Source organism: Anabrus simplex, chromosome 2, assembly GCF_040414725.1.
Source record: "Anabrus simplex isolate iqAnaSimp1 chromosome 2, ASM4041472v1, whole genome shotgun sequence".
Classification (NCBI taxonomy): Eukaryota; Metazoa; Arthropoda; class Insecta; order Orthoptera; family Tettigoniidae; genus Anabrus; species Anabrus simplex.
Window position 1 is genome coordinate 870,991,402 of NC_090266.1, and position 13,574 is coordinate 871,004,975.

The window sequence follows — 13,574 nt, forward strand, 5'->3', positions numbered from 1 at the left end:
TCTGCTACCACTAAGTCTTCCCCTGGCAGTTTTTTTTTTTTTTTTGAGATGGGCAATGTAGCACTTGATTTCATCTCTGTCGGGTGGTCTGGAATCTGGGTACCTGAGTAAGGGCTCCTTGGTGTCATTGGGGCTTTGCGGTTTAGAGCAATTAAGTAAATTCTTGAAGTAGTCTGCCAGAATGCTACAATTTTCCTCATTTGACGTTGCCAGTGTGCCATCCTTTCACTCAAAACGTGGAGATTGTGGTTTACAGTCGGTGAGTTTGCGTTTGAAGGCTCAGTAATACTCTCTGCTTTCATTCTTCCTAAAGTTTTGGTCTATCTTTTCAATGAGAGATTTTTCGTATTCACGTTTCTCAGTTCTGAACACCCTAGCTGCTTGGGTACGTTGGGTTTTGTAGGTTTCCCAATCAGTTTCTGATTTCGTAGAATAGTACGGTTTTCACGCATTGAGTCTTTCTTTGAGGACTGATTCTCAGGTATCATTCCACCAGCCATGCTTTTTTCTTCTCGTGATTTCTGCAATGTCTTTGGCAGCCTCAACAAGGAGGCTTTTGGTGTTGTTAAAGTCAGTCATTTGGTCTAGCCTTCTTCTGGAACTCCTCAACCTTTTGCCAAAGTGTATCTTTGTCGAAGCGTGTGATCTGTTTGGTTGTCTTCCTTGTGTTTGTAGGAATTGGTTTGAATTTGATCGGAGGCATATAGTGATCTGAGGCCACATTGATGCCTTTTTTTTACTTTGACATTCATAATCTCAGGGCTGTTTCTCCTGGAGATTGCAACATGATCTATTTGGAACTCTCCGAGAGTTTGGACGGGAGATAGCCAAGTCATCTGCTCTCTGGGTAGATGATGAAAGTGGGTCGACACGCCCTGCAGGTTGTGATTTTCGCAAATGGACACCAGTCTTTTGCTGTTGGGATGGGTTCTTTTGTGAGCAGGGTAATTTCCTATAATGTTCCTGTAATGTTCACGACCTAGTTGGGCATTGAAGTCGCCGAAAAGAAGCTTGACATGGTGTTCTGGGAATTTTGTTTAATTTTTCATTGAGTAGGTCCCAGAAATCATCAACTTACAGTAGTCTGGATCAGACTTGTTCTTATAGTTTGTAGGAGCATGTGCTTTAACTAGGGCATAGGTTTTGTTTGTGCATTTAATTGTTAGTATAGACAATCTGTCATTCACAGGTTTAAAATTTGCAACCGATTTAAGGATCTTGGTTCTAACAGCAAACGCAGTTCCGAGCATCACAGCTCCATTGAGGCTTCCTTTTTGCGCTTTGCTCTTAAAAAATTGGTAACCTTTGGATTAAAAAATCTGTTCATCTGGGTACCTTGTTTCTTGTCGGGCCATTATGGATATCTGATTATCGTGAAGAGCTTTGGTGAGGGTTCTGTTGCTTTAAAGAAAGTTGATCCATATACACAATCACTGATGGTAAAAGGAGCTTGGCAATTTGTGTAAGTGAATTTATGTTGAAGGTTGCTAGAAAGGTTTGATTTTGGCCTGAGTTTTTGATTCTTTGGGGTACACTGAGACACTCAGACTTATCTCTTGCATGATGTCGAGTCTCCCATCATCCTTTTACAACTAGGGTTGTTAGTCCTAGAGGTTGCCTCAAGATGTTTCTGGCTTCTGGTCATTTACTAGTCTTCGCCGTAACCCTAGCAAAGGGACCAGTTTTTTTTCACAGTGGTGTTTTATTTCCCTACTACCCTCTGACTGTGCTGGCGGCAGAGCCAACGAGCTTCCCCAATTCCAAACGGACGCGCCCGATGGAGGTAACTCGTAAATCCTCACACGGGTATTAGTATTAATATTATTATTTGTCTTTCTTGTTGTATTTAGCCGATGAACTGTGACTACAGTAATGAACTTACGATAACAATTTCACAAACTACATTATACTGGTAAAATAGTTCAGTGATACTTGTGCAGTTTTTACGGTAACAAAATTTTGCAAAATAATACAACTTCATCCCTTGAGCAGATCAGTCCTGAAATTCAGCAAAACCCAAAGTACGTTTTTATACGTGACGCATAATTTAGGATAGTCTTGGAAGTATTTGCATCAAACTATTTTTTTTTCTAAAATTTACCCTTCGCCTTCAGCTATACTGCATCTCTGCCCACGAAGGGTTAATAGAACTTGCAACTGATAAGTTTATATGACTTCATAAAAAATTTGCATATATCAGCTAAGAGACTGTCTTATATTTTTTTTCCCAGGTGTCCGATACTGTAGTTGAGCCTTACAATGCTACTTTATCAGTACATCAGCTTGTTGAAAATACAGACGAGACATTCTGCATTGACAATGAGGCTCTCTATGACATTTGTTTCCGGACTCTGAAATTAACCTCGCCTACATATGGTGACCTCAATCATCTTGTATCCGTAAGTATAATTCTATGTGAATTGATGAAATGAAATGGCGTATGGTTTTAGTGCCGGGAGTGTCTGAAGACATATTCGGCTCGCCAGGTGCAGGTCTTTTGATTTGACTCCCGTAAGCGACCTGCGCTTTGTGATGAGGATGAAATGATGGTGAAGACACACATACACCCAGACCCCCTGCCAGAGAAATTAAAACCAATGATGGTTAAAATTCCCAACCCTGCCGGGAATCGAACCCAGGACCTGTGTGACCAAAGGCCAGCATGCTAAGCATTTAGCCATGGAATCTCAAGTTACTTGAAAAATAGGATTTGTATATGATGTCCTGATTAGCCCACATATATCATTCCTTTGAGGTTTATACAGAGGCAGACACATTTTGGAAAACCACAAATGTCATCTTGTGTTGGTAATCAAATCAAATCAAATCAAATCAAATTCAAATCAAATCAAATCAAAATCTCTTTATTTGCAAATGAGGTGTCTACCTCGGTGGCAAATGGTACACTAAAATACATTATTGTCAAGCACTAAATTTTAAATTAACAAGAGAAGAAAAAAAATTTCTAGAATACAATAATATACAATTTATGCTAACAATTTTTTTCTATTAAACAAACAGATCATCCTTAATAAATTTATATTGTTTACAAAATTCTACTTATAATATCTCCTATACTTACAAACATAGTCAACTCATTTACAGTATATGGAATTACTTCAAATAATACTATGCAACTGGTATAAGATTAAAATTTACATTGCATTTATTTACTTTTTCTTTTTTACCCATTTTGGAACCTAAGTAGCATAACGACCTGCTGCGTGTTAACCAGAGCCCCCTTTTGCCACCACTTTTCAGAGTTCCTGAAGGGCCTTCACAGCTACCGTAGCGGTCCCAGGGCCCTCGAAGTCCCCACTGTACTTCACCCCTACAGGCAGTCCCCTACTTTGGCTGTCCAAACTCCATGGACCAGGGGATGGAATTAAATTTTTTTTTTTTACACACATTTTTTATTTACAATAGCCTGCACTGGTCGAATGCCCTCTAACATTTCATTTATTTTCCCTGTTGCTGTTTATTCTCTTCTTGAATACCTGCACAGATTTTGGAAAAGGATCAAACACCACCCCTGGTAAACTGTTCCACTCCTTCACGCCCTTCCCAATGAATGAAAATTTACCCCAGTCGCTTCTGCTAAAATTCCTTTTAATTTTATACTTGTGGTCAGTTCTGCCAATATAATTATTTTCCAACTGAAGCCTCTCACGGATTTCTCCCCATGCTTCTTCTCCTGTATAGGCTCTATATAATCCTATAAGTCTAGTTTTTTCCCGTCTCTTACTTAAAGTTTCCCACCCAAGTTCCTCTAACGTTTCTGATACACTACTGTTTCTCCTGAAATCCCCTGTTACAAAATCTTGCTGCTTTCCTCTGCACCCTATCTATTTCTTTTATTAGGTATTCTTGGTGAGGATCCCAAACACTGTTCGCATATTCCAACAATGGACGAACCATACTTAAGTAACTTTTTTCTTTTAATTCTTTGTTGCATCCTTTAAGTAGCCTCATTATGACATGTAACGATCTGTATGCTTTCCCAACAATGTCATCAACATGACCCTTCCAGTGCAAATTACTTTCAAATCTCACACCTAAGTATTTGCACTTGCCATCTTTTGGGATAACTACCTCATCCAAAGTATATTCAAATTCAGTTTTAAAGCTCCTGTTTGTAAATGTTGTAACAGTTGATTTGCCTCCATTAACCTTCATATTATTTTCTTCAACCCACTGTTGGATACTTTCAAGGTCCCTTTGTAATTCTGAACAATCCTCAATGTTATTTATTTCCCTATAAACAATTATATCATCTGCATACAATCTTATTTTTGATGTTATATTGTTCCCGAAATCATTTGTGTATATTAAGAAAATTAATGGACCGATTATACTACCCTGTGCGATTCCCTTCCAAACTTTCTCTTCCTGTGATATATTATTTCCTACTTTGACTTTCTGAACCCTTGAATTTAGGAATGTTTTTATCCAATGTATAACCCTTACGTCCAATCCTATTCCCTCCAATTTCTTTATTAATATTCCATGTTCCACTGTATCAAAGGCTTTGGAAAGATCTATGGCTATGCAATCTAACTGGCCTCCTGAATCCAACTGATCTGATATGTCCTGCTGAAATCCCACCAGTTGTGCCTCACAAGAAAATTTCTTTCTAAATCCATACTGGCTCCTCATGAACCAATTTTTATCATCACATATCCCTCTGATGTACTTTGCTCTTAAACTCTCCAGTATTTTACAAACTATACTGGTCAGGCTGATTGTTCTGTAGTTCTCTGGTTTCCTTTTATCACCCTTTCCTTTATAAATTAGTATTATTATAGATTCCTTCCATTCTTTTGGTATTACACTATTATTTATGACATAGTCAAAGAGAAATTTTAAATAAGGCACTATGTACCACCCCATTGTCTTTAATACCTCCCCAGTAATTTGATCACTTCCTGCTGCTTTTCCTTGCTGAAGCAGTTGGATTTCTCTGAAAATATCTTCATTTGTGAATGAGAAGCTTCTTGTTTCCCTGTGTCTCTCCCTCTCTATCTTCTGTTACTGTTCCAACTCCTGACAATCTTCTACTGAATCTCTGAATTCCCTACTAAATAGATTTGCTTTCTCAGTATCTGTTGAATAGTGTTCACCCCCTTCTCACACCATTGTAGGAATTTGGATTCCTTTTCCTTTTTGATTCCTAATATATGAATACATTTTTTTCCATTTCCTTTTGTGGTCATTACCCTCTTGAAGTATGCCATTCATATATTTCTCTTTTGCTTCCTTTTTCACTCTATTCAGTTCCCTCATTAGCTGTTTTCTAGTTTCTCTATTCTCCCTACCCTCTTTGATTTTCCTGTTTACTATTCTACATTTTCTTTTTAATTTCCTTATTTCCCTTGTATAATAAACAGTCTGAGGTCATTTTACCCTTCTTAACAGGTACAAATCTCTTCTCTTCTTCCCAAATGATTCCTTTAAATTTAGCCCAAAGTGTAGCCACATTACTTCCTTCACTTATCCAACAACTGAATTGTGATTTAAGGTAAGTCCCAAATTCATCAACTTTAGTTTTTCTGTATAATTTCTTGTCTTGTGTGACCCTCTTATTAAGCATTTTTGGTACAAGTCCTACATCCATTATTACAGCCTTATGGTCACCTATTCCTTCAATTACCTCAGTTTTATCAACAATTTTCCATGGTTTAACCAAGAATACATCTAGCAAGTTGTTGAGACGAGTCGGTTCTTGTACTACTTGTGTAAATCCTCCCTCCCAAATTAACTTATTTGCCAGTTTCTGTTCATGGGCTTCACTTGCAGCTCCATTCCATTCAACTTCAGGCAAGTTTAGATCTCCCCAATTATTACCATATCATTATTATTGTTTTTATGAGTATAATCTATTATTTTCTCAAATATTTCCATGTCTCTTTCCTCTCTTCCAGGCCTATATGTTCCTATAATTCCCACCTCCTTCATATTATCACAAACTAATTTTATCCCTAATATTTCATCCCTTTCATCGGTAAACCATTCATGCAGATTATGTAAGAATTTTCCAATTTTAGTATGTTCTTAACAGATATTCCCATGAGCACTTACCTTTCAGTTACTACATACACAAGATTACCACCTTATTACCACTTATAAGCACATTTGAATATGCAGTTTTTCATATCTCGCATATCTCCTTGAATGTGAACGGTGGTAACACATTGTGGTTAACTGATCTACCAAGGACCATCAGGGCTGGAATGCCATGGGATTTGTTTATACATCTGACGAGGACAAATTTTAATGGATTACATAATGTTATTCTTGGTTCTAATTTATTATATCTTAACTAAGGAATTTGTGTTAATTTTGAATTTTTGTTTTTAGGTAACAATGTCTGGTGTAACCACATGCCTTAGGTTCCCTGGACAGCTTAATGCTGATCTCAGAAAACTAGCTGTAAATATGGTACCATTCCCAAGACTTCATTTCTTCATGCCAGGTTTTGCACCTCTCACAGCTCGAGGAAGTCAGCAGTATCGAGCACTTAGTGTTCCTGAGCTTACCCAGCAGGTAGGTTAACAAAGAAAAATAATGGCACTGTTCTGGCAAACATGCATCAACATGTTATACTGTATTATTTATGTAAAATAAAACCAGGATGCTGATAGATATCAAACAAAGTTTAGGTTTAAATACCATATTTACTCATGTATTAGACCCCCTTGTGAATTAGTCTCCCCTTGGCTTTTCAAGACCAAGAAAATAAAAGAAATAAATCTCGCATACAAGTCCCCCCCAACGTAATTTGTCAGAAAAGAACGATTCCACTTCGAAGTGGGCCTTATGCAGCTCTGATGACATCACACTAATTTGTGAACAGTTTCGTCCATACAACACGCACAATGAAAACGCAACAAATTAATCTAAAAAGCCACCTAATCGATACTTTACTTCTTTTGCCTTTGGCAAACTTAAAAATACATTAACAAACACAGTACATGTTTCGACCACTTAGTGGTCATCTTCAGCTGTATATATATATATTTTTTTTAAAAATTTAAAAAAAAACTTAGATGATAACATTTAAAAGCAAGCACATTGGATCTTAAAACTATATCCCATGGGAATCCAAAAACTATTGTACTAAATGCTTTAAATGAAATGGAAGATCGGGGGGAGGGGTTGGGTGTAAGGAGATTATTGTGAATGATACTTAAATTACAGTATCGTTTACAATTGAGTTTAAAAACTTAAATGATGAAAAACATATTTAAAATATTTAAAAGCGTCTATGGTAAAATTCTTTTGATAACATTAGGTGGCGTGAATAAAAAGTTCGTGTTTGTAATAATCTTCAGGCATTTGTGAGAAAAATAATTTAATTAAAATTCGCGTCTGTGGTGATGTTAAACACTTTGTTTTTAATGAACATACTTTAAAATATTCTAAAGTGTCTATGGTAAGGCACTTATTCAAAAACACTTGTGCTTGAATGAAAGTTGATGTCATATGCACCAGTCTACATGTATTTATTGTTTATATTTAATAACTTCCTTGAGCGATATTCTTGTGGTTAAAAGGCCGTGTCTACTGTTTAACTTCCGAGAATTGCTCTTCGGAATGTGATAAAAGAAATTGTGTTAGTCGTTTAACTTGCTAAAACCCTGTGGTGGCTTCTGTTATGTAAAATGGCGATCTGATTCGGGCAGCTTGCCTCGTGATCTTATCTGGCAAATGTTTAATCCGCGTTGCCTCAGAGAACTGCCTTCGTGCACGACCTAGTGTGATAGCGGTGTCGCTATTAAAAAGTAACACTTTATTATACTTAATGCCCTGTGGCCAGAGGATACCCATAGCCTCATTGAACATTTTTGCTATTGTTTTGTTATCACACTTTTCTAGAACATCACAGTATAAGGGAATCCGTTCACAATAATCTTTGCTTAACAAACCAATGATTACGTTGCCAATTAGCCTGCCTTCTTTGTCTGTTGTCTCATCAATGGAAACCCAAATTGGACCATCCTTAATCTCTTGCTTTATCTTCCGAACAGTTTCATCGTATATGGCTGAACAGTAAGTTTTTCTGAACGTTGACTCATCCGGGATGGATCATTTAGTATATTTCTTGAGGAATTCCCTGAAGCACTCATTATTCATTTTGAAGAGAGGTATGTCAGCAGAGATGAGAGCACGGCAGAGATTGATATTGAACTCGGACATTACACTGGAAGTAGCTGGTTGTGTCAGAAACAACTGTGTCTACTTGGACTCTCGTTGTTTGTTAGCCTGGTGTTTGCTGGTTGAAACGTGCTATTGCACAAGGAACCTTTGAGTAGATGTCACTGTACAATGACAAATTACAAAATAATATCTTACTGTCAGTTGATAAACCATCTTCTTTAAATTCTGATACGTAACTTTTCAATTTTAAACTGGTTGACTGAGCTACTTTAGGCATATTGTAACAACGTTAATGTCTTCAATGAATATAAATATACAACTGCACACACTGAACGTACAAGAACGCTATGATCCGTCTCGCTGCTAATTCAAACTGTGAATGACTGGTAGTGAACTAGATGGAGTTATGAAGCAATCGAAGGGAATGCCTGAATTATGAACTAAACCGCAAACCAGTAGCACATTGTTGATGAATAAGATTTCCCTAGTTACGAAATTATGGCACAGACACAGTCAATGTTATGTAATGCAGCTTATCAGTGCTGTAAGTGTGATTCAGATAGTTACGGTACTGACCGGCTGATCTCCACCACTTCCGGACTCAACCTCTCTCTTTCTTCGCACCGCTTATCAGCTTATTTTATCAGCCCAGACATGGACAGGTGTGATAATGACCTGTGCACCAGTTAAAATAATAATTTTTCGAATATAGATTTTAAATTTATTTCTCCATTATTGAGAGGACTGCTAATTGAATATAATTTAATTCTTTTTAGCTGAAATATGGACTATATTGATTTTAATGATGAAGAATATGGAACATATGTGCTAAACTCCAAAATATGGAAAATGATTACTCCATTTTTCAACTCCACACATCATGATTTGTTAAGATAAGACAAAATATATTTAATTTTAGCTTCCTAAAGAGATATGTATTTACATATAAATCCGTTCCCTGATCATAACCAACTTCGAATTCAGGAAATCTGTTAGGAATGTGAGAGTATTCCGGGGATTTTTTGATGATACACACCACTATCTTGTCTGTAAAGATGAGAAAATGCAAACTCCTTCATGGAATGATGAAGTGAGAGCAGCTTGTAAACGTAAAAAGCAGGCGTATCAGAAATAGCTTCAAGCAAAGACTGATGCAGACAGGAAATAGTACGTAGATGAAAGATGCAGAGCAAAACAAAAAGTTAGTGAATCCAAGAAGTCTTCTTGGGAATATTTCAGTAATAACCTGGAAAGGCTAGGTCAAGTGGCAAGGAAACCTTTCTGGAGAGTCATAAAGAATCGTAGAAAGGGAAGGAAAAAGGAAATCAATAGTGTTTTGAGTAAATCAGGTGAACTCGTAGTAGATCCCTGGGAATCACATGCGTACGACCTGGGTCTCTATAAGCCTGGGTCATGCATGGCCTGGCAAACAGTCTGTGCGTGTAGTCAGGGAGGAAGTTCTTCACTGAAATGTCCAGACAAATGTAAACCAGTTCTACGAGGGAACAAAGGCGTCGAATCCGCCAAAGCAGACTAAACACAAGCCATCATTATCGCTTGGAAGTGCTCCTGGGGGAACACACGCAACGAATACATGACTTTGTGCTTTGCAAACCGATCTGCAGCAGGAGATGGAGGACGAAGACCAGCAACAGCAGTCTACTAGCTTATCACAGGATATTGACTGGCACACTTTAGCAGCCACAGTGGCCTGGCTGGACCAGCAGTGGCAACAACTCCAGCAGCCAGATCGTTGTCGTTGGCAACCCGAATGTAGTTCGTCGAATCATGTCCCTTTAACTACACTCCATTTTAATTCATTGCTTCAAAGCTTTGATAATTGATGTCAACAAATACATAATCAACATCATCACCAGTGCCCAATGACAACAAAAGTTCAGACTTCGTAAAGACTAAAGTTTAACCTGTCACATGTTACAATCAACAAGATGAGGAAATATTAGAATTTTATAGACTCTTACTCTCAAAGGATAACAAACTTTTAGCCTGATCTCATGTTTTAAACTTTAAATACCTATGACCTAATTATTAGTTCTTCAGATTGAATCACAAGTCATTCTCAAGATTTTAGACATACCAAACATTAGTAAATATTTGAGAGCAAACTTATTCCACCATAATTTTAAATGAATATATTTTTATTAATTTTTTCACTATTAAGTTCTAGTTAATAAGGCATGCTACCAATGATTCTGCCTTCTATGATATCAGTGAAATAAGTTTAAGATTGTAAAATGTACAAATAGTTTTTAAGTCATTAGTTGTAAACATTTACCAACCTTTGAGATTCTAGATTGGCTAATAATGCTCTATAAGGGAGCGAAACATGTCCCACTTATAACTTCATATTAATAGTGAAACCTACTGCGTGAAGGATGCTCTTTCTCATATCCTGCACATCTCTCTTGATGGTCAAAATCTGGTCTTCAATGGCAGAAATACGGCTCCCAAAATTTCCCTCATTTAACCGGACAAATATCACAAGTGTACATGCAGGTTTACAAAGTAGAACAATGCCCAGAATCAAAAATTTCAACCGTAGGTGACAAAATTTCATCCAAAATTAGCGATGTCACTAATCGATTAACACAGCAGATATCGGACATCAGGTCAAAACTGGGACAGATTGAACAGATCGATAGTAGGGTAAGCCAGCTGGAAGGGGACATCTGGAACCTCAAGGAGGAGGTGGAAATCCAGGTTTCTGGCATAAAGCAACAGGTTGAGGGGAGAATTTCTGCCATATTAGCTTGAGAAATTTTGTCTGAAATGTTGTCATTTACTTCCGTAATTTGGTCTGCAAGTTTTTCATTCTGTTCTGTTAAGGTGGAATTAACTCTTGAATCAACATCTGAGATTTTATCATTGAGTGCCTGCATTATGGTAATTAAGTTAGAGCACATTTTGGGAATATTTACCTCATTGTCCGATGTTTTGTCGACCTCGAAAATAACTTTTTTGCGATCTTTTCCTTTTTCGACAAGATCTTCCTGTAACCGTGTCTGCAACAATTTCTTCTTGCCATGCGTCGGAAGATTTCTCTTGGTGAGTTAGTCTTTGAGGTGTTGTACGGACATATTTTCTAGTATCACTTGCATTTTGATCTATTTCGCACTTACACTCGTATTCACTCGTAAATTCTTACGTCCTCATCACGGTCGCCAATAATGTATTCACAAAGATTCACACAAAATGCTGTCAGTTGCGTACACTAACTTTATTCAAAATATTTATGCGTTACACATCAATAAACCACCATTTTTAACAAATGCCCATCATGAAGCACAAGGAGACTGCAGCCTTGCATGTCAACTACCAACTCTACAAAACTAATTCACACACGTCTCATCAGAACAACTCCTGTTAAACAATAACTCAACTCCACCATCAAGACTGCCTCTTATATACATGTTGCCTGGCCAGGCTACTAGAAGGATATGTCACAACATACCTTCTCGTAAATTCTAGAGTGCCTAAAGACTAGTTATAATGTAAAGAACATTCTACAACCATCTAGTGTCAAAGATATGTATTTCCGGATGTTACAGTGTGTTGCATAATGTTACCGTGGATTATACATCATATATACAGGTAATAATAAATTATATACTATTAATTACAGGTTCTTATATTAACAAAACTTGCATAAATATATATATACAGCACATGTTTCATGACATAACCTCACAAACAATACGATCGTCCGACTATGTACATAATAATAATAATAATAATAATAATAATAATAATAATAATAATAATAATAATGGATGATGATGATGATGATGATAACAATAATAATTCGAGCTCAATACTTGCATTATTTATCCATGGGTTAAAGAATATTTTCAAGTTATATCAGCACACTTGCATCACGGTTTGCCCACTGGTTTCTGAGGATGTCAAAAAAAGCTTTAGCATCTACAAAGACATTCTAGCTCCTAATAGAAACAGATTTACTTTTAAAAATGTAGAGATGCTTGATGTCTTGAACTTTAACTCTGAAAACCCTTCAACGTAGTTCACTCAGTCTTTCCATGCCATCATGAAGACACTCTAAAAATAACACTGATTATGTTTTCTTTTCATTTTTCAGTATCTTTTCTAAATATTTGCTTAACACATCACTGTCACTTTCACATTTCTTTTTTTTTTTTTTTTTTTTAATTTCTGGCAGAGGTTTTTGTAGAAACATAAGTCACTGTACTGGAAGTAAAATCAGTAAAATCTGAACTGCAGGAGTTAGACCCCTCCAGCACAAACTTAATATCTGCCCCCTCCTCCATTTCAGCTTGGTGAGAAGGCCCACCAGGTGTCACTTCCATAGGTTTGTTATAGAACTAAAAAAATGAACAAAATATTAATGCAATTCTTCTAAATTGGAGCCAAATTTTAGTCTGTACACAAGCCTTCTGTTTAAGAAATTTCTGATATCAATAATTATTTTAGTAAGATGATTGTTAGGTTAGATTATATTAGTTTGTTATATCTGATACATTAATCAACAGATGGGTACAACTTATGGCCTACAGACTGCATTTTTCCCTCACTCTTTCACAACTAGACCACTGGTCTGTAGTGTAGGCCTACTATTAAAAATAAATATTACAGAATTATACCTTCTTCCAGCGATGAAGGGTTCCAGAAAGTTGAGGGCATTGAGGTGAACCCATTTTTTGTTTTCTGTACAGCAGAACCTGGGGAAAAGTTTGATACCTGCTCTCAGAATTTGCCATTTTCTTGGTGCAACTTTTTCCTGAAATGATGAATTATAATATTGTGACAAAGAAAATATACAGTACATGTAGTACTTATGGCATACACTTATCATTAAAGCAAACAATGGTGTTCATTTCATTAGGTACAAGATGGATGTTAGGTAAGCACTGCTTTTCCAAACATTTCTTCAATTAAGTCATAAGAATGATAATTACTACTTCTCCTAGCGTAACTTCCTTTACCAATATATTCCGTATAATATATTTTATCAATAATTAATCTAAGATAACACACTCCTCATAACATAATCATAATAAAGCTAATAATTACTTGCCAGTTTTCATCCCAATTCTCAACGCTATAGAATGCCATTCAAAATTCACGGTCTCCCTATTACTATATCCAGGAAGTCTGGGATTATACAACACTTTGTTTTCATCCACTAGGCAAATTAAGGTTTTGATTTAATCAACAGATCAGTGTTATGTCTGCAATTATCGACAGACTGCCACTGAAAACAGACATGCTTGTTTTCACAAACCAGTCTATCTTCATCGCTCGTAGTTGATTGCTGACTATCGATGCTGTGTGACTGGTACGACTCCCCTCTGTAGGTTTGTTTCTTTAGTTGGTTGATCGCAGTCGTTCAATCGATCAAGTGGATCCAGTGTGACAGC

General features: G+C 36.7%; 1 protein-coding gene across 1 annotated transcript in view; it reads left to right on the plus strand.

The window, feature by feature from the left end:
* LOC136864529 (tubulin beta-1 chain) overlaps positions 1-13,574 on the plus strand; it is a 239,946-nt gene that overhangs the window by 174,756 nt on the left and 51,616 nt on the right. Inside the window, exons 5-6 of the mRNA XM_067141629.2 lie at positions 2,232-2,399; positions 6,358-6,543. Coding sequence (XP_066997730.1) covers positions 2,232-2,399; positions 6,358-6,543 — 354 coding nt within the window. The remainder of the gene's footprint in view (positions 1-2,231; positions 2,400-6,357; positions 6,544-13,574) is intronic.